The sequence below is a fragment of the Platalea leucorodia genome (genome assembly GCF_965183815.1).
Source record: "Platalea leucorodia genome assembly, chromosome: 3".
Taxonomy (NCBI): Eukaryota; Metazoa; Chordata; class Aves; order Pelecaniformes; family Threskiornithidae; genus Platalea; species Platalea leucorodia.
Genome location: NC_138825.1, coordinates 23,080,099 through 23,102,076, shown reverse-complemented (window position 1 = coordinate 23,102,076; position 21,978 = coordinate 23,080,099). Strand labels below are relative to the sequence as shown.

General features: G+C 36.8%; 1 protein-coding gene across 3 annotated transcripts in view; it reads right to left on the bottom strand.

The window, feature by feature from the left end:
- Positions 1–1,696: 1,696 nt before the first annotated feature.
- Positions 1,697–21,978, bottom strand: part of EPRS1 (glutamyl-prolyl-tRNA synthetase 1) — a 43,993-nt gene continuing 23,711 nt past the window's right edge. The window contains exons 14-32 of one of the 3 annotated variants that reach the window (XM_082307497.1): positions 21,427–21,563; positions 20,487–20,694; positions 19,942–20,054; positions 19,219–19,336; positions 18,745–19,116; positions 15,622–15,852; positions 15,027–15,292; positions 13,155–13,206; positions 12,091–12,300; positions 11,856–11,928; positions 10,981–11,060; positions 10,545–10,646; positions 9,725–9,880; positions 9,407–9,604; positions 8,872–9,045; positions 6,714–6,874; positions 5,631–5,709; positions 2,288–2,352; positions 1,697–2,021 (exon numbers count right to left, since the gene is read on the bottom strand). In XM_082307497.1, the coding sequence (XP_082163623.1) occupies positions 1,871–2,021; positions 2,288–2,352; positions 5,631–5,709; positions 6,714–6,874; positions 8,872–9,045; positions 9,407–9,604; positions 9,725–9,880; positions 10,545–10,646; positions 10,981–11,060; positions 11,856–11,928; positions 12,091–12,300; positions 13,155–13,206; positions 15,027–15,292; positions 15,622–15,852; positions 18,745–19,116; positions 19,219–19,336; positions 19,942–20,054; positions 20,487–20,694; positions 21,427–21,563 (2,946 nt within the window). In that variant the 3' untranslated portion in view covers positions 1,697–1,870. Of the gene's footprint in view, positions 2,022–2,287; positions 2,353–5,630; positions 5,710–6,713; positions 6,875–8,385; positions 8,489–8,871; positions 9,046–9,406; positions 9,605–9,724; positions 9,881–10,544; positions 10,647–10,980; positions 11,061–11,855; positions 11,929–12,090; positions 12,301–13,154; positions 13,207–15,026; positions 15,293–15,621; positions 15,853–18,744; positions 19,117–19,218; positions 19,337–19,941; positions 20,055–20,486; positions 20,695–21,426; positions 21,564–21,978 lie in introns of those variants that run through there. The other 2 variants (XM_082307498.1, XR_014227735.1) reach the window with 2 other exon arrangements.

The window sequence follows — 21,978 nt, the reverse complement described above, 5'->3', positions numbered from 1 at the left end:
TAACCTGTTTTGCTCTGTTAAAAAATCTTGGCGCTCTCCTGTCTCTCATGCCCGAGGACATTGAAGCTGCTGCTTACTGCCTCTCCCCTTCCCCCAGCATGAGAGCGCTGCGGTAGGCAATACCTCTGAAGACCGCTCTTAGTTACCGATCATTTAAGGCTGGGAAAACATCACTCTGGTATTGCTACTTACGCTCTTTCTCAAAGTGTAATTCCAGTCAGTGTTAGAGACAGCATACCAGGATAGAAAGACCTTAGGGCCACTCTTCTGCTATGTCAACTGAAAACGAGAGATGAACGCACGTATTGACATATCATTCCCAAATTCTTTGCTCATTACTGCCCCCGGGACTTTATCTATATGGTGAGAAAATACCTAGACAGCTGAATGCAAGATAGATGATTTCAAGATGCAACGGAAGCAAACCCTTCAGGACTAATCATCATGCAAGGAATATTACAGAGAATTTCCAAGCACTCAAGCATTCTGACCAAGCTGATCTAAAATATTTAATTATTTTTGCACTTTGCTCTGAAAAACTGGGGTACTATCACAAGGTGTATGATCGTAAACTGGACAGACCGCTGGTTCGATTGTATATTCAAAATTTTGACTAGGAAGGCTGACCACAGGAATCTGGGCAAAAACAAACATTTTGCATGCTTTTGAAAAGCAGAGAAATGCGAAGAACTGGGAATAGCACTGCAAGTCTCCTGTATGCTTAAGACTTTTAGGCTATTGATTCTACATAAAAATAGGGTTTTGGAAACGGGCAGCCATGTAGTAGTGTCCTAGGAAGAGTTTGGGAAGGATCTTACTGGTCCAACTTTTTAATTGCCAAGTTTTCACTCAACTCTTTTCAGGGAAAGGGGTTTACGTAGATGGCCTTCAAACATACAGGAGAACCAAGGAACAAATTAAGCATGTGTAATCCAAAAGTTATTTTGTGCCACGACTAGCTCTAATTTTTTAATTCAATCCTATGTTCAGAGTGGAAATAATTTTTTTTTTTTTTAAATAATTTCATAACTCTGCAGCATCCAGCCTTCTCTGCTAAAGCAACACATAGTAAGTGCAGGAAAAGCAAAAGGCGCTTATGGAACATGTTACAGGTATAACCACAGCCTAAAATCCTTAGCACTGAAAACACTTCTCTTCAGATTGCCTTTGCATTACTCATTGCAGTATCACCATGAGACAGCTATAAAATGCCAGTTTATAAGACAAGAGAAATGGGACTTTGCAAAATATCTGCAAGAAATGGCATTCACCTGCATCTTGCTAACAATGTGGCATTTAATCTAAGATAGCCTTTCAAACTTGTTTTATGATGGGGGGAAAATATTCCTTGAAACACCTGGCTCCAGATGGAGTTTTCAAAAAGGGTAGCATTTACCATGCCAACAAGTTAGCAGCAAGTCTGTACTGAAAATTGAAAAATTTGAAGGCAAAATTAAAAGCAGATGTTTTATCTATAAAGTTTATGTCGGCACACTAAACTGTACTGTAGACTGTTTATGACATTCTCTCCAATCTTTCAGACATTTTCTCAGTGTACAAGAAAATATATGCACCAAAACGGAAAAAAGATACAAGCAAAGAATACCTATCCTCCCCATTGAGCAACATAGAAAAAAAACCCAAAGCATATTACAGCTCACAATACATGTTTATTATTAGAGATGTTTACAGAAAAGTCTGTGAATTACTGCTAGCCTAAGACTGATAATTGGGGCAGGGTTTATGGTTTATGGCTTTGTTTTTTGAATCATTTAAAAAGTCGCAAAACTGATTAAGTTTGGGGGCTATTTCAGTCTTATTAAAAAAAGTTCAATTCACAGATAAAGGAGAAGGTGCTTTCACTAACAATTTAGTAACTACGACCAAATAGGGTGTAAAACTTGGCAGGGTTTTTGCCGCAGACACATCTTGCCCCACACTGTAGTTCACAGAGAGGCTGAAAAGGTATGCAGAGGCTTTTTGCTCCCATGGATGGGGCGCCAGGCTCAAGGTCTTGATCCCTGAAATAAAAGCATATTCATAAATAAATACTTCTATTTAAAGGTGCAATGAAGTGTATTATACATAAAATCTCAAAAGCACACAAATTAGTCTGAAAGTTTCAGAACTAAGGGAGTAAATATATTGAATTATGCAGGACAGCAAGAGTCAAGGGTGAGGACTGTACATCAGTGTTACATCCAGAGGCATCTTACATTCCTGTTTTAAACTCAAAACATTTTGATTTTGATCTTGGTAGATACTCTCCAGTTCAGTTATATTTTACCTGGCAGTGGTCTTCTTGATCCAATCCTCGCACTCAATTTCCCCACAAAAAGGGATTTGTACAATCTGAAGCGGGGGGAAGAGGATGGGGAGAGGGGAAAAAAAAAAAATCACAGTTATACATCTAAAAAAAAATCATCCTTGTCTCTGGAAGATTCCTAAACCTTAAGATCTCAAATACACTCAAAGTGGCAAAAGTTCCAATTGCTACAATTAACTTTTAATAGCTCTTTCTTGTCAGAGAAATCGATAAGCACAGTCATCTCTCCATAGTGCAGCATGGAAAAACCTACACAAACCCAAAGCAGCATTTAAATCAAGTCAGGGTGCTGATTTTTTTTTTTTTTTAACCCAATATATCTTCCTTCTGTGGAAAGTATAAATACTGTCTTCTCCTGAAATAGTCTGTTTTTCAGGAAAAGTTTAAATCTCTCAAACTGCAGAACAAATGCTTGCTTACATACTGCAACATAGTGCTTTCCTAACAAAGTTTCCATTTTAATTCTATGACTATGGATTTTCATATTTTCCAAACAACACAAGGACATACATATTTTAAGAAAACAGAATCGCCAACAGCACATTTTTCTTGGGGGCGGCAGGAAGTGGTGCGTATTTTCCTGCTGTTTCCTTCAGTTAGCTTAACTGAAGAAAATTGAGAAAGTAAAGTTGAAATGATAATCTCATACACTCTTCCCAATACTACTCTTAGCTATTGTAGCAAATCTCTGTTCCCAAGTTTTATATTCCACTTTACTGATTTTTTTCATTTTTAATGGACCTTCACAGTGAAAATTCTGTTTACTACTAAAAAATATGATTACTGTTAAAAAGGCACCCCCTACACACATTTGAACACTCATGTGATGCTAATAGCTGCGGGCAACAACAGCTACTAACTTCAGCCTTCACAGTCATTTTAATTCTATCCAAACTGTGAATAAGGTTTGCTGATCTGAGGCTTTCTTTCAACAAATTTACATTCTTAGTGCAAAATTCTCAATTTGCCTTGAACTGGAACACACCTTTATTAGACTTCACTTTATAGCTTCACTTTCTTGCAACCGAAAAAAGGAATTATTACCACTCTACTGTTCTTGCATTAATCTTGCAATTATTCTTAGAGTTTCAGCTAAACTTTGCATGCAGTGTAAAAGAACACAGAAGAAGTTTGCATTTTTAAAAAGCTAATAGTCTACACTGCAATTATAGTAACGGGAAAACAGCAACAGGAATTAAGCAGGAGTACTTCAGCTTACAAATTTTCTTCTTAAACAGTAGTCAGTGCTAACACAGTGTAATTTCAAGAAATTACAGAATACATGTGCTATAAAATTTTGTCCATACAACAGATATAGGTAGAGAGTGAAACAGTCATAAAATGACGTACATCATTTTTTTCAATTCAGATATGACAATTATAATAAACTTATATAACCTACGTACCAAAATGGTGCAAGTATCCAACTTGGAATGTAAAAATATTTGTTCACATTTCCAAGTTTAACTAGATTATATTAGTTCTAAACATAATACAAATAATCCAATTCTGTTGTCCCTCTCTGGAATCTAGCTGTACATGACAGTAAGTGTTGGACATTGAAGACCAGGCATTTTACCGTCTCCATAAGCAGAGGGTATCATTTGGAACCTCTGCGGAAGGAGGAGAGGAAAGGGGGTTCTACAGTATTTCATCAGAATTAAAGGATAATAATTTGTTTGCATGTACAAATACAGAATTGGCTTCACATTCCATTCCTGCTCTTGGAATGAGCTTGACTCTCCATTTCAGTTTATTCTTACATACAAGTTCACTGCATCTCTTAAGATTTTTTTAAGAGTTGGTCTTCCTCAACTGTTCCTTTATCTTGAAGACAGTCAAGCATAGTTTCAGAGTGCTTGTTTAATTCAGAAGTGAAAGATACGTGGTGGCACATCTTGAAATTACAATACATGAGAGCAGTAGTACTAGTTGAACATCTATGCAGAGCACAATTATTTGTTAAGCAAAGACTAAAAATTTTTGTTTTTTAAATCTACCACCAGAATCATCAGATGCTTTAGAGACACTTGCACCAAGGAAATGATACTTTGCAGTCACTAGGAAGAACCCTAAGCTGTTTGGAAACGGAATACTTCACACTTGTATTTAGTTTTGTAGAGGAAAATAAAGCAGTACTACTATTCTAGCACCTATGCACCGAATGTCTAAAAACTCTGTATCCTCAACTTCATAAGCATGCTAAATCAGTCCCTTCTCTGAAGTTCATAATTATTCCTTTAAATCTTGTTATAAATTGAATTTAAGTGCAATAGAATGCAAGAAAAGAGTGTGATGGAAGGTCAAGCCTAACCAAGAATAACTTAAAACTATTTTTGTAGTTAACAAAAGTACTATGAATTCTTGGCACTTGTGCATTTTCCATCAGAAATTTTGAAATTTTCAGGAGTAGATCTAAATGGCAGACAAATCCCCCGATCTCTCTCTATAAAGTACACAGCCTTAATGGTTGATCCCAGGGATCCTACTACTTGAACACATTAATCTAAATATATGAACAATTTTACAAGCTGAGGTTTGTGACAGAATTTCAGGGTTAAGAACTTCTGAAAAAGAAGCAGCAGCTCATTTCTCTACTGAACACTTAATCCCCCATCTAAAATTCAAATACTTTGCCAGAACTTCAAATTTTTCACAGATGTCTAGATCAGTAGAGCTCAATCATCCACATTATGGGTTATTCTTACTATCAACCCAAGGAGGTTTCTGACTTGCAGTAATTCTCAATGAACCCAATGACTTCTACTCAGGTCACAAAGGCAAAACTTCTTTGACGTAAATAGCACGTACTTTAAACTCTTACTTGAACCCCATTAAGAGATTTGACCAGTGTTTTTCACTGTCTGCATTAGAATATTGACAGTGATGTTATCTTAATCTGAATAAAATATTTACATTAATCTCTCTGAAAAGCACTTTCTGACAAAAATGTAACACTTTAAATGCAAATTACCAAACTGCAGCATTGTAAGTCACTTCAAGATAGGCTGTCAGCTCTAGCATAGGACTAAATTTCGAATGGTGGTAGCCTGAAACACCGTGTTTAGTAAATATGGTATTTTAGCAAAATAAGAAAGCAGTGTCTGTCACAGATTTTGGAAAAGCTAATTAATTTTTATGCAGCTCTACAGTAGAGGCTTCATCTGCTTGTGAGGGGAGAGTTCTATAAAAACCACAACAGTATTTATATATAAGCTTTGAATTTTCTAGCCTCTAATTATTTGTAAGGGACAGAAAGTGTGTGATGGTACTTACTGGGATAGAATGACATAAATTTCCTTACCTTTCCTGAATCAAGCTCTTTTTGAAAGTCCTCCATAGTATTGGCCACCACCATATGACTTTTTAGGTCCTCAGAAGCTCTAAGAAAAGGGAAAAAAAACCTCAGTCAAGGCAGATTTATGCACATAACCTCACTGGCCAAATGAACTAAGTTTTCAGAGTCAGTCAAAACAGAAAATTACATGAAGAGAAGCTATATATTCATTCAAATCCTCCTAATCAGGTTATATCTTTCTTCTACTTCTGCCCTCAAAGAGATAAAATTTTGATTAATTGCCAATGGGCTGTTCTGCAGGTTGCTGCACGTTTCACCACGTTGATTCACACGGTTGTGCATGTTAGTTCAACACTGACCAGCTGTAGATAGAAACAGGTAAGTACTATAGATGTAGATTTTTCTTTTTTAATTATGTTCTATATCTAAATAGCAAAATGCTTTTTAACTAGGTAAAAATATTCTGCTTGTAAGCAACTTTGATCACCACAGAAGAAAGTAGGAAAACTCATCTGCCATGGTGCTAGATTAGCACCATGTTCTTTCTCGGTGTCCTTATGAACAACAATTTGCAATGACAAACATGCAAGGGATTTGGCATATGCAGTAAGTGCAAATAACAGTTCCAAAAGCATTTGATTGCTTATAAGAAAACAATACTATGGAAGTCAATAGGACACAGGGTCTTAAAATACACTTCTGAACACAGAACTTCAACTACTGAAGTTTCTTGGACAACTTTGTATCTTTCAAAATTCCCTACCAAAAGCATCCTTCAGGAACAAATCCTGTGCATTATTATCCCATGAGCTATTTATGGTGTCTTTGTTTATTAATACTTTACATAAGTTCACAGAAGTATTTTTAAAAAGAAGTTCACAACCTTTAACATTCCGTTTCATGAACGCAATAGGAAACTTCTATCACTGTATGTGAACAAGTTTCAGAGGCAGAAAAAAGAAACATCACAAACAGAAAGATGGGCCTAACCTGTCTTTCTGCATAGATGAACCAATAGTGTGAGAAATTCTTCTGACAGGTAAAGTGCATCTGTGATTTGCACCGTGTTTACTGTACCTCTCAATTTACCTGTTGTAAAGGTTAGCGTGGATCTCCTCCAAAATCTGCTTCAGTCTGTCTTCTGCCTCATGTTCAGAAAAGGTCAGCTTCTGTCCTGTGTCTCTTCTAACAGCTACAAACTGTTGGCTCTTCATGTCTCGTGGTCCCACTTCAACCCTGACTGGAACACCCTTCATTAAAAAGAGTTAGGATTCATAATGAATAAGTCATTCTTAGAAGAGTTCATTGTCTCTCTCTCTTTTTTGTTGTTCTAAAGCCCAGTCTTAATATGGAATCACTTTACACATTTAAGTTTCTTCGAAAAAAAATCAGCATATATTCCACTGCTTTTATGCATTTCTGTCTTTCCCATCCACACTCTCTTCACTCAAAAAGAGTTTCCATTTTATTAGTCAGTTAAGAGTCTACTCAGTCTAACTTATTTTCTCTACATCCTGCTAACGTGTGTCCCAAGCTGTACACATTCCTTCATGGGAAATGAAGAGACTAAGTGAGAGTGCGTTTTGGTGTTGGGTTCCCCGCTCCGCCCCCCCAAGGGAAATCTAATTGGTAAGCTAAAAAGCTAAAAGCTAAAAACATTCTACAGTGTTCAACAGGTGAACAGGAGAAGCAAAGACATTTACCCAAGCTTTCTACACATCTACGTATCTTCAAGTTCACAGCTTCCAAAAGATTCCCTATACCTCCTCCACCCTTATTTATGCTAAAAAGACGAGTAAGATAGTAAAACCTGTCTGACGGGTGAAATACCTACTTCTACTGCAAAGCTACATAGAAAGCTATTCAAAACTGTAATTAACAAGCAATTTAAACTGAACAAGTTTATGGCATACAAAAAAGCTGTCTCCATAATTAAAACTCATTGGAAAATATCTAGTATTTCTAATTATAATGCTACTTTCCAGTGAAAGAAGGATGCCTAATGGTCACGTAGGAAGTCTTCCTAAGAAAGAGCAATGGAACTAATAATACCAGACATTATAAAACAAGTACCAATGACTTGGCTCTTTTTGGAGCTAACATCAGAAATCTGCTAGGCTGAAAAGTACATAAGGCAAAATACTTTCCAGTTCTTTCTTGTACTTCTTACTCCAGCACCCTTGTATTTTTTACCCTATGAAATTTCTAATCAGTACTCAATGAAATGAGTGCACTTTGCCTGCAATTAGCCTGAAGATGCAGTTTATGTATTATGCTAGACACATTAGTAGATTTTATAAGAAAACATCAAGGTTACCCCATGCTGTGCCTCCTTGATAAACCTAATTTTATTTAAGAAGTCTCCCACCATGGATTCATGGTATTAGAGCTCCATTTAAAAAATAAATGTAAGGTTACACAAAGGGAAGAGAACTTGGACACAATGGGAACTTTCAACAACTCAGGGAGCTTCTATCATAGAATCATTTAGGTTGGAAAGGACCTTTAAGATCATTGAGTCCAACCGTTAACTTAACACTGCCAAGTCCACCACTAAACCATGTCCCTAAGCATCACATCTACACATCTTTTAACTACCTCCAGGGATGGGGACTCCACTGCTTCCTGGGGCAGCCTGTTCCAATGCTTGACAACCCTTTTGGTCTTACATTGAAGATTAATATATTGAAACTAATTTCAAATTCAGAACGAAAATACGATCTCATAACATCACCCAATACATTATTCAATTTCTAATTACCATTGCTTCATTCTGTTCACTATTTTTGTTTTACAAAAGCCTCTTGTATTTGATGAAGCAGAACTTTTCCTCTCAAGTACTATAGGAGGGGAACATGGTAATTCTGAAACAAAAAAAATTGTTCCTTGCTTTGTTGATGCTGTACAGGTTTATCTTCTCTGTTCCACTGTTGTGACCCTGGAGACACGTAAGTATTAGTCCAAATTTTTAAACATGCAAGTAATTTGTACTATTAATTTCATTTTCTAGGTACATAAAGTGGAGACTTGGAAGTTCAAAAATTGCTAGTGACAAGCAAATCCTAGCAAACAGAACAAGTCTCAGAAAACATCTTTTCTTCATTTATTAATGAAAGTGATCACTGATCATCAGGCAGCAATTCTTCATTTAGAGAAAATATTTGCCTTCAGAATACAAGGCACACATAACATGCCTTATACATACCCCACATATACGCTTCAAAACACCTCCTGGAAAGAAACGTACCTTAAGTTCCCAGTGGTTGAACTTCCAACCAGGTGAATAGTTGTCTCTTAAATCAGCCCGTACACGGATATTAACACTAAGCAGCCTATTACGATATTCATTACATTTCTTCAATAAAGCCTCTTTGTCCTCTTCAGAAAGGGAATTTGTAATACCACAGGGTATAATTACAACCTGCAATATAACATGGCATGTAATTTATGTTATAAGAAAATTAGCTCCTAGTTACTATAAAAACTGAAAAACAATATTGTGGCCCTATGTCCCAGTGACTTCTTTCAAGTTCTCAGAAGTAAAGGATACATTTCCCTTTTCATCCAAATGATACAGATAAAATTATTTTAAATAGATGGACTATTAAAGGGAGCTTGTCCACTGTAAGTACCCTAATGATTTGTATTAACTTCATAAAGCATGCTCTCTAATCAGACAGCTCCTATCCTATGTTAAGTCTTCCAGGTGCCCAATACGAAATGCTCATGAATTCCAAGACAGGAAAGGAAACAAAATGGTAGTTTAAGGCATTTTTACACACCTGAACACAGGCTACTCGAGGTGGGAGCACCAATCCCATGTTATCTCCATGAATCATCGTCATTACACCAATAGTTCGAGTTGTAATGCCCCAGGAATTTTGATAAGCAAACTGTTTTTCTCCCGGTTTCTTGGGATCTTCAAACACAATTTCAAACATCTTTGAGAAATTCTGCCCTAGATGATGCGACGTTGCTCCCTGAAATAGTTGAACACAGAAAATTCTACTCAATGGAAAGTTAAGTCTATCAAGCATCAGTTTAAGGCTTCCATTTTACTGTATTTACTGAAAAAAAATATTCTTCTAATAGATAAATACCTGGATAGCTCTTCCACTGGCAGATATAAATGCCTCTACAGTGGTTGTATAATCACCCCCAGCAAATTTCTCCTTCTCTGTCTTCCTTCCTTTCACAACAGGTATTGCTAGGAGATCTTCATACACTTGAGCATACAGATCAAGTATCTGCATCACCTATGATGAACATACTGTCTTAAGAATTACTCAGTACTTGCTAAATCATGAAATATTTTTATATGCCAGAGTCTAAAGTCTTAAAAATTTAACACTTTCTCAAGATTGTGATTAAAAAACAAGATTTCTTCAATTGCTTTAAACTTTGGCTGTTATTTTCTGTGAATCAAAGAGCAACTATAAACCATGACAGAAAACAAAAGTCACTGCAGAAATGCCAGTCCAATGGCTATACTGACTTCTAGTTTCCACCTAAAAGTTTGAACATCTGCTAAGTAAATAAAGATAGGCCATGATACTCAATTAAACATCTGTCTTTCGGGCAAAGGAAGTGCTAAAATTTCTAGCGGTTAACATGTGAACGCATTATTTAGACTTTTAGGAAAAACAGGTTTTTAAGGATTTTTAAGGAAAATCATTTTTAAGGAAAGCATTCTTTATATATCACACTCTTCAAACTCCCTATAATGTTTGAAGAGACTAAAGCCTCAGACATAGGTTACATCTGAAAAAAAACAATGGGTTCTAGTATACTTGGCATTTTTCATGAGAGCTCCCAAAAAAGGAGACAGATTTCTACCAGGTTCTAGTAAAAAGATTTGTTTATGTTGCTATGGAGTAACGTAACTTTCTTTCAGAAAGCACCAGCACATTTGCTTTTTACCTCCTCTGCTGCTTCTTCATATGTTGCAAATGCTGTGTGACCCTCTTGCCAAAGGAACTCACGAGTACGAAGGAAAGGTTGGGGATGTTTGAACTCCCAACGCTGGAGGGGGGGAAATAAAAAAACTGAACACCATAATTAACACTAAAGTGTCAAATTATTGTTAAAAATAATGTTTATAAATAAGTATTAGAAAATTCTGAATAAAAGATAAAAAGCCAACTATTCACAGATTTCTACTTAAACAATATAATAAAAAATATACATTGATAAAGTATGTTTTATTAAAAACAGTGAGAAAAACAAATCACATAAACCACATTCATACTTTTGCCATGAAATATATGCTGTGATTAGTATCATTATGCCATGTCCACATAGAATAATTGTCCTACTTATGATACAGCAGTTACTCAGAAATCGTGTACGGACATACCACAACATTGCACCACTGATTAAGCTTGATAGGAAGATCCCTGTGTGACTGCACCCACTTTGCATAGGCAGGATACATGACTGTAAAAAGAAAGCAGCTTTGGGTCTCTGCACAACACAGCCAGTTTATGCTAAACCTTTCTTTTTGCTACATATAAGCATAAAATTCTCTGCTGTGACAACTATGCTTTTATGTTTAATTCTCTTTAAAACACATTTTTTGCCTTAACACATAATATTTTCACTGAAAGGAGTAGTTTCACTTCATCCAGTGTCTCTGCAAAAGAGCTTGCTTGACGCTGGTCAAAGTACAATCCAAAGCTTAATATCTAATGACACTGTGTTTGAGTCACTGGCTTAGGGTATGTAAATACACCTAGGTTCACAAATAAAAATTCACTGACCTCGAGCTTTCAGGATGCTATACCATACTTGATTCAATTAAAAACTCATCCAGTCTTAGGTCTTAAAATGTTTGTTTAAATTACTCAGAAGAAATTTTAGTAAAAGCTAGTTTCACAGCTATAGTCAAAGTACATGCAAAACTGAAGTGAATTATGAGATGAAGAAATTTTCTTATAAACAATATAAAACAGACAATCAAACGTGTTTTTCAGTCAAAGCAAATCAGTGTTCAGGATATTAATGGAAAAATTTCTAGAGTGTACATTTCCTAGAAAAGTCCATTTAAGGGAATGTATAGTGTTGTGACATTTGCTACAAGCAGCAGCAGCAAATTTAGGAAATTTTGACACGGAGTTATAGAAAGCATTCTGAAGAATGGGTTTCCGCTTTTCAAAAGGGATGCTTGTCTATCAGCTACACTATACCTCTAACTGTCTTCCTTACAGCCAAACTGCATGAAACAAGGTCTACCTGTTTCACTTGTGGGACGTACAGCAATCGGTTCAGCCAGATCTGTTTTCCCGGATCTTGTGACCCAAGCAACCTAAAGGAAGGGGGAAAAAAAGGGGGAGGGAGTTTAAAAAAAAAAAAAAAAAAAAATTCAAAAAAACCCCAAGTTTGAAACAAACGTTACTTTCATACTCAGCTGCAAACTAAGTGGTTGGGTTTTCTTGTACTCTGATTAAAATAATGTTTTGAAGTGTACCTCAGGAGCAAAGTCAGCAATATGAGTCTTCTCTTTCTCTAGGGCAGCCTGGGACACAAACATGGGGAAGTAACAGTTTTCCACTCCAAGTTTCTTGATCTCTGCATCGAAGAAGTTCTTGATAGCTTCCCAAATAGCATAAGCCCAAGGACGAAGAACATAACAGCCACTCACATCATAGTATTCAATCATCTCTGATTTTGTGATCACCTTTCAAAAGATTATTTAGATACTGAAGTTTCAATTTCATACACAAAGAACATTCAGTAATTCAAGCATGTGGCATGCAATTCAAGAAGTCTCCTATTTAAAAGTCTTTATGCTCAAAAAGTTAGCAAAGATATGCTTTGCGATCGCTTTTGTTACCCATAATTAGAGAAAGTTAAGCAGGAACATTAAATTTAATAATAGATCTGAATAATGTAAACACTTAAATTGAATTCCATGAATCCAAGTAAGAGACAATAGCTAATTTCCAGGTACCAACAAACTGCACTTTTCTAAGAAATGTCTCTAGCTCATGTCAAAGAAGATTTTTATTCCTTAGGGTATATGAAAAATTACACTAGTGAGAGGCAATGTACACCACTGATATCCATTTGCAATCTTTCATAAGTAGGCTAATCTAAACCAATCATCCCTACTCTCGTTGTTTTGAACCTCCGGAGCCAGCAAACTCATTGCGTAACAACAGATACTAATTTTTGTTATACATCATCTTGAGGTGATATAAAATTCCCAAGCCTGTGAAATTCCTATCACTTGACTGAAGTTTTGCACTCTTAATGAAAGACGAATTCATACATATATATATATGGCAGGGTGAAATGGTTGATGCTCATCCTTTATACAGCTTCCTAAACTTATTCAGCTCTTCAATCCAGGCACTTCTATTTTCAACCCTGATAGCAATGTAAGAAATAGAAAGAGCAAGTACTTTGTTTTGTATCAAAAAAAAAACCAAACACAAAAAACAGAAATACAAGATAAGATGTAAATCCAAAACAGATTTTGATTTATATGAGAACGAAATAAATCTTTAATTCAAGCCAATGTGCACTTACCTGAGAGAACCAGTCTGCAAGATTTTCTTCTTTTTTAGCTTCTAGACCCAGCCTACGACATTAGAAAAGAACCAGATTTGTGCTGTACAGCATTTAGCAGTGAAGTTTATCCTAACCCTTTTTTCTTCTTGGGAGGGCAGGGGGGAGGGACAGCAGAAAAAGGGGGGCATAGAACAGAATGTTTTAATTTTACTTCAGAAAGCTAGCTTTTCCCAAATTTTTTTCTGAGAGTTCAGTATGTATTGGCTAGTAGGAATTGCTAGCATTTCCTTACCTTGGCTAAAGAGAGTATTTCATAAAAACAGCTCCATTTCGTTTCTACTGTTTGAACCCTTCTAATTCTCATGTTGCATCAAAGAACCTCATAATGATGCACTAAAAAACCCAAGCACTTCCAATAAGAACCTAAGATTAACCAGACTTGTGTGTAAGCTGTCTTACTCTTCACTTTAAAAATTTCTTACCTAGCTGGTAGCTACAATTTCAGGAAACATACGCAACTTGAATTCACCATGGATGTGAATGTCAGCCACACTGTTCAAGACAGAAAACTGATCCTACCACCAAAATAAAGATAACTCGTAAAACTACAAGATTCTAAAGAAGGCTAAACTCATCAGACTCAAATGACAGTAGATAAAAGTAAAGTTTTTATATCTCTACAAACAGAGAAGTTTTAAGGGTGAAAAATGCATTTTTCTGGCATAATTTCTACACAAACTAGCCACATCTCTGTCTCTAACATGTGATCTATGTATCTGAAACAGGAAATAAATTGTCCTGCATGATACATGCTGTGGAAAGACTTCTAAACTTTCAGGGTGGGAGCAGGAGAGGTGATGCACAGCAGTCATCACTGGAGAGTTCCACCATCAACAACAGCACTGCCTTGCTCTGGGTTGGGCTACATACTTCTCATGGTACTCGCATATCGTGGTTTCAGCTGGGATAATTTTCTTCCTAGTAGCTGGTATGGTGCTGTGTTTTGCATTTAGCATGAGAATAATGTTGGTAACACACTGATGTTTTAGTTGTTGCTAAGTAGTGCTTACACTAAATCAAGGACTTTTCAGCTTCTCATGCTCTACCAACTGAGAGGGCTGGAGATGCACAAGAAACTGGGAGGGAGCACAGCCAGGACAGCTGACCCAGACTGGCCAAAGGGATATTCCATACCATGTGACACCGTGCTCAGTATACAAACTAGGGGAAAGCTGGCCGGAGGGCCGCTGCTTGGGAACTGGCTGGGCATCCGTCAGCGGGTGGTGAGCAACTGCATTGCGCACCACTTGCTTTGTATATTCTTTTATTATTATTACTACTATTTTATTTTATTTCAATTATTAAACTGTTCTTATCTCAACCCATGAGTTTTCTCACTTTTACTCTTCCAATTTTCTCCCCCATATCCCACCGGGGGCAGGGAGTGAGCAAGCGGCTGTGCAGTGCTCAGTCACCAGCTGGGGTTAAACGGTAACATTGCAGTAAATATTTTGGAAACCCTGGTACAATGAAATAACCATAAGGGGTTTATACTGAGCAAGATATAGCAGCACATTTGCAGAAGCAAATAAAGAAGCATTGCAAGTTCTCAATGACAGTAACAGTACCCACAGTAAGAGAGTGTGCACACTGCTTTATGCTTTTTACAGGCTAGGCAGAATTTTCCTCAGTAGGATGCTGAGGTACAACTGACACTAAATGAATTTTGGTAACTTGCTTTTGGCTTGATCCTAAATATGAAAATGAACAGTTATTTTGCAAATGTCCACACTGTCGAGTGAAATGAGAAACCTAAAAAAAGAGCTCTAACTCTGAACAGAGGTAGACAGTTGAGGTTTCTAGCAAATAGATTAAAGATCACATCTTTACCTGGTTTGTTTCTTAGGGCCTTGACCCTCTCCTGATCCATTTGAGGCAAGTTCATTACCACTCTGTCCTTGCAAAGGTTCTTTTTTTGGGCCATCATTTTGCTTCTGTTGTTTACTCTGCTTTTCAGACTTGTTCTCTTTCTCTTTTTTCTTCTTGTCTTTGTCATCAGTGCCACTAGCAGAAACTGGTTTATAGTCAACTCCTGCAACAGACTTATACTGGGCCTTCAACTGAAGAAGTTCCTTAACAGCTGCATCTATCTTTTCCTTGAAGAACAAAAAAATAAAGATAAATTCATACAGAAATCACAGGAATAAAATGGCTTTATCAAAAAAATAAAATGGATCTATGTATGGTATTGTGCACACCCACACAGTGTTGGGAGAAAGACCTGCAAAAGCCAATACTTAAATGTGTTAATATTTTAAGGACCATATCTGAGAGGAATCATTTTAAAAGTACGTTTCAGATCTCAAAATTCAAATGCCGCCTATTCTAAATGTATATTTCTAATTTCCATAATCACACTGAATTTAAAATAGATTTTTAGATTTAAATACATATATTACATTTTTATATTACAGTATGTTTTTACCTTTTCTGCTTTTTCTGATTTCAATTTCCTAACTTCATCTCCTTGAAGAGCTACTTTGCTAAACAGGGCTTTCGCTTCCGGTGTGTCTGGACCACTGGGTACTGTGCTTGATGCCTGGGGCAAAGCACCTTGAGCTACTGGTGGATGTCCTGGCTTGTAGTCCTGCCCAGTCTTTTCCTTGTAGTCAGCTTTTAGAGAAAGAAGGAGTTTTACTGCTTCATCTATTTCATCCTATATGGAGGACAAATAGCAAGATGTACTGGTGAGAATTAAAGACAGAATTGACAAGAAGCATTGATTTTCAGGCTAATAAAATAAAATTTCTATCTAGCAATAAGCGGTGTTTTATAATCAGGGGAGGACTCAAATAATAGCTCTCCCCCAAGCAACGGGAGCATGTTTGAGAGCTGTTGCATAGTACCAGAATGTTCCCCTAGCTCACCTGGCCAGATACAACCTGTTAGTAGCAGAATCTACACTGAAAAACACAATAAACTGTTTTAGAAAAGGGCTTTTTCAAAGCAAACAAACAAACAAAAAACCAACAAACAAACCCAACCCAGCACCGAAACCAATTCTCCAAGTTAGAAACATGGGCGGAAAAAAACAGCAGCTCCTGAAAACATATAGGTTTTTCTCATGTTCTTTTCCACAACTATCACTGAATTAGTCAAGTTTTGAAAAGTCTTGCTTTTGTTGCAGGACACTAGATACTTTTATCTTCACTTGTCCCAAATACAGCAAGAAAAAGCAAAATATATTAAAAACTTCTGCAGGGTTGCTATCTGCTATGCTTGTGCATATTCATCTAGATGCAAGACGTTAAGTTTGACTTTCTACACCAGTCAAATTTAGAATTTGTATCTCAGAGTCAAGAAAGTATCCAGCATCAGAGTAGCCTTGCGTGGCATTATCAGACCATGCAAGTTTGATGGCTAAGCTATGACCCGGACATAAGGGAGTTTAGTACACTGTTTGATCATTACTTGGTGAAAGATTTCCCCCCAGTGGCAAAATGTGGTAAGAATTACAATCGCTTACTCTCTATTTACTATTGTACCTTGGAAGCTTTCTCTGCTTTGAGTCTGCGTACCACTTCCCCTTGTTCAGCTACGTTATCATAAAGTGCTTTGCCATCCACTAAGCTACAGGGTGCCGAGTTACTGCAGCATAGAGAAGATGGAAGTGTAGTAGAAGGTATACAAGGAGGAGCTGAAGGTGGATTTCCAGGCTTGTACTCTTGACCTGTCTTTTGTTTATACTCTGCTTTTAGATTTAAAAGAATTTTCACAGCCTCATCTATTTGTTCCTGAAGCAAGAAAGGAAAAACAGCAGTTGCAGATAAAGAGAGAAACAACAGAGATGCAACACAATAGCCAAGATAACATAACCTTTACTAAAATGGCACTAACATAGCTGCTATAGTAAAACTTCTAGAGCAAACTTGTTATTATAAGTTATTATTGAGTTCTGTGGTAAAACTTTTTAGCCAGAATACCTACGAGTTGCACATCAAAGGACTTAATCAGGCAGTATATGTAAGGGCTGATTTCTGTGCAATGAAAGCTTCCCATGTAGGCAGCTTTGTTCCCTGCAGTTACAGCAGTCCGTGACTTTGTATACTGGAGAATGGCAGCAAATGCTCAGACTCTGAATAAAGAATGGTTCCCTGGCCACTATCAAATTACTACCAAATTTATTATTGCTATTCTAGCTTTCAAGTTACAGCCCTTTTTTCAAGTTACTGCCTATATTCTGCTTCACTTATATTGTATCACTAAAAAAATTACTTGTTTGTTTATTTTCCAGATTTTCCATGCACTATCACAGAACTCATGAAGTCAGCCGTACAGCTTAAGACAATTTAGGAAAGCACTTCACAGAATTTGAAAGTGCTTGCTTATATTTTGTTCCTCAAGTTTCACAAAACCTGTAACTAGGTTTTAGTCTGAACTGAAAATATTGTTCCACTCAAGTATTCACTGCTATTACACCTTTGAAGCTTTCTCCGATTTAAGTTTGCGGACCGCTTCGCCTTGTTCAGCTACTTTGTTGTATAGAGATTTGCTGTCTACTGGACATGGAGATGGAAGAGTAGAAACAGGAGAAGACTGAGGAGGGACAAAGACCACAGGCGGGCTTCCAGGTTTGTACTCCTGGCCTGTCTGTTGTTTATATTCTGCCTTTAGGGATAAAAGGACTTCCACAGCAGCACCTATCTCATCCTGAAAGAGAAAGGAAGGGGCAGAAAGAAGGAGGAACAAAGACAGAGAGATATAAGACTACGAAGTACACCTTAAATACTTTTATGAAAAGACCTGCAGTTTATGCGCAGCTATTCCATTTTCTGAACTATTTAGTAGAGTTGTTCAGAGAATTTTTCTCTACTACTTTCCTACTTTAACAAACTCCTGTTAAGGGATATACAACCCTGATAGTCCTAAATAAAATTATAACAATAAATTAGTTTAGATCTTCCCATTTATTTGATTTTATAGTGCCACCAAGATACTATTATGAACAGTATTTAACCACCAGACAAAGTGTGTTATTTCCCATCTTTTCTTGCTCTGCATTAGAAAGAACAGAAAGAAAAGAGCTACTAGTAGCTATGTTTTCTATGCTCAGCTCCAGACAGGAAGACGTTTCAAAAATATCTGTTGTATCTGGATCTTTACTTTCTTTTTTCCTTTTTGTATTTTGTTTTTGTTTTGTTTTTAAGGTCTAAATAGCAACAAGTCAATCCTATGAAGTTGCATAATTCGACCATATTTAGTTAAATAAATAAATACTGCAGGACACGTCAACCCCAAGGACCAGATTTGGATACTTAATCCACTCATGCTGTGGGGTGAACCCTGTCCACATTTCAGAACAGCAGTCTAAGAAAGATAGGAATTTACTGGCATCTTTATGCGTATTAACACAAACTTTGTCATACCCATCTAGCTAAAAGGTAAGTATTGGAAAACACAAGTCTTGACAGAACAGAGCCCGGTCCAAATGATGATCACTATGAAAACATGGAACCATAAGCACCCATCCACCTCCACAGACAGAGGACAATGGGCTATGCAAACCCAAACAAACAAACAAAAAAATATAATCAGTTTAATCAGCCACCTTAGGTGCTTTCCCAGCTTTCAGTTTTCGGACCACTTCTCCTTGCTCTGCTACTTTATCATACAGAGCTTTACTGTCCAGGGTACCCGAGGTCTCAAGCTTCGAAGACTGTTCAGTTACAGATACTGGAGGATTTCCAGGCTTATACTCCTGGCCTGTCTTCTCTTTGTATTCTGCTTTCAAGGCCAGCAACTGTTTCACAGCTTTATCAATGTCTTCCTTTGCTGCCTTCTTAGCTTTCAAGTCACGAACTATATCACCCTGTGCAGACACCCTGTTGTAAATGACCAGGTGACCATCAGATACAGTACAGGTTGGAGTAGAGTTATCACTAACAAGTGGAGCAGATTTTCCTTTTACAGATGAACTAGCCTTAAAAAAAAAAAAAAAAAAAAGTATTTAGCATGATAATCTTGTACAGTAATAGATGTACAGTAATACATTTTATGGCACTTCTCTAAAACACAAGCTTACCTCTTTCTTTGCAGTTTCAGCTTTAGTCTTCTCTTTTGACCCAGATGTTGGCATTTCCTTAGTGTGTCCATCAGGGATGTAAATCAAAATGCATGGGGCATCTTTACAGCTGTAAGGACTATAACAGGATTTACAGAAAACACAACAATAAAGGAAATACAAGATACATATGAAATGTTTATTGAAACAAATGTTCTACTCTTTCTAGAAGATGCTCTGGGACAACTGCAAGTTTATCTTTGTACACGATTGTAGTTAGCCAAATTGACATAATTGGGGATCTGCATTGATTCCTGTTACATACCAGTTTTCTTTATGTTATATTATTATGCTGAAATACAGTGTAATTTAGTAGCTTGCTAAAGAACTGTTACAATTAAATAGTATGTGCACACTCTAATTGGGCAAACGCCTGTTTTATTTTGTAACATTGTTCCTTAATTTATATACTTAGAAACACAAGGAAACCATAATGTCTCTACTAAGTCCAAGGTAGCTGGGGTGCACCGAAAGTGCCATGTGCTTGGCTTAGTTTGAAGACGTAGGTGCTTACAAGCTAGAAGCCGTGGCAGTCCACAGAAATATTCCACAGAAAGGTCATGGTAAAGGTGAACATTTTTGCAGGCAACATTACTCTTGCCAATGCGTGTGCGAAAACATTAAAACACAGCAAGGTAAAACAAATTCTGTGAAGTCTGCTTAGGCCATTCTCAGGTAGCTTACCTCACTGGTTCATAGGGTTGATCACAAATAAAGAATCCTCTCCTCTGAAGTTGTATGATGTCCCCTTTTTTTAACTCCCTAAGGCAAGGATCACCTAACATCAGTTCTTCTTGCTGTAAGTGTTAAAAGAAATCAGTCCAAATCTAACAGAGCACAAGAAATAGTAAGGAATACAGTAGAGCTGTTGAAGGATAGTGGCAATTTTCTGATTTATTCCAGGGGCAGCAGAACACGTACTCGCAATAAGATGCCATATCGTAACAATGTATCAAGACAAAAACTCAAACTATTGGTCACAGATGTGTAAAAGCCACGTAATTAATGCCTGAGAAAAAACATGAGTCAAATTTTATAATTTTGTAATTATGAGAGGTTAAATGGAAAACACGGAAACTAGATACACCAGCATATGATTTACTTGTCTGACAAATGAAATCTTAAGATTAAAAAAAGCGTAATTAGAAATAGTGATGGGAAAAAAAAAAAAAAAACCAAAACCAAACATTAAGCTTTGTGGAATAAACAGGGACAAAAAGATCACTCACCTTGCTATTTCGGTTAATATATTGCTTGAAATCTTCATCTTTACCTAGAACTGGCTTAGTGATCAGATGCTCATAATTAACACAGACAGTTGGGATGAGTGGTGCACGTGGAGTTTCTGCTAACCAAGTGATCTTAGTCGTTTTTTTGAAGTCCTTATTCTCTAAGTTCAACTTGGCATCGATGGACACAATTTTTCCACTTGAATTTCTACAGGAAAACAGAAATTATAAAAGTAAAGCCTAAGTGATTTGTTCTCCTTTTATACTACAGCCCATCAATAGATTCACTGAAAAACAAGTGTTCAGAGCTCATTTTTTGAAGTGTGGGAGACACACAGGAAATGAAAGAGTGTATTCACTCCTGTTGAAGATCTCCTTTAGTTTTGATTTCTTACATATAAAGAGACAGTAAGGAACATGGGAAATAAAATCTCTACTTATTTATGTTCTCTATCCTGGCTCACCCCATTCTGCCACTGTCTCAACACAGGCATTTCAAAGATACTATGATGACATTAACGGTCTCCTTCCCCCACCTTAACAGTTCAGCAACTGAAATTGTGATAGCTGTAGTTTTTTAGCATGCAAAAGCAGGTGTTCATTACAGGGTGAAAGTTGTTAAAATACCACGTGGTTTTCTTTTTGTCTGAAAAACCTGTTTCACAGTAGAAATAGTACCACAGATACATGGAGAACACCAGAGGAGAGGGACACGCAGTATCAGGACTGACTGGTGATTTCAGACCTGAATCTACAGTAAAATATGCTCTATGCTAACATGCTGTTTTCTGACAAATTTCAAAGTAGATATTTATATACAGAATCATAGAATGGACATATATGGACAACCACTAATGTTTTACTGTTTCAAACTACCTATTACAAAAATCAATAAAAAGCTGAAAAGCAAATAATCATTTCATCTCCTAGTATTTGTTACCTGTTTAATTTAGTGATGATAATATTGCCCCAATTTATGAATGTAACCACCTCGCCCTCTGTCAGGGTCTCTGCATCTGCACCCTCGATCAGGACTCTGGAGCCGTACCACACAGGTTTCAACCCAACATCGGCATTCTGTGAATAATAATTTTTATTTCAAAGGAGAAACTGTTATTTATATAAGCTGACAACATTTAATGCAGTGCCAAAACATTGCTTGCTTTATGACAGAAGACAGATGAAGATAGAAGACAGACAATGAGAGCAAGGCAAAGCTATAGTATTTTTCCACAACTCACTCAGGTTTCTGGTTCACAAGTGTTGCATGTGTTCCTCTGACAGTACACTCAGAAAAATCCTACCTCTTATCTAATACTAGCTCCAGCACAGCCGTTAGCATACCCCATTTCCTTAAGGTCCATATATCTTTAAGATCTTACAGGCAAAAACTAAGCAAGTTTTTCTCAAGTTTCCATTTTGCTATGCAAATTCCCTTCAAAAATAATTTCGTAACTTTCTTTTTTGCTTTTTTATATAGCTAATATGGAAA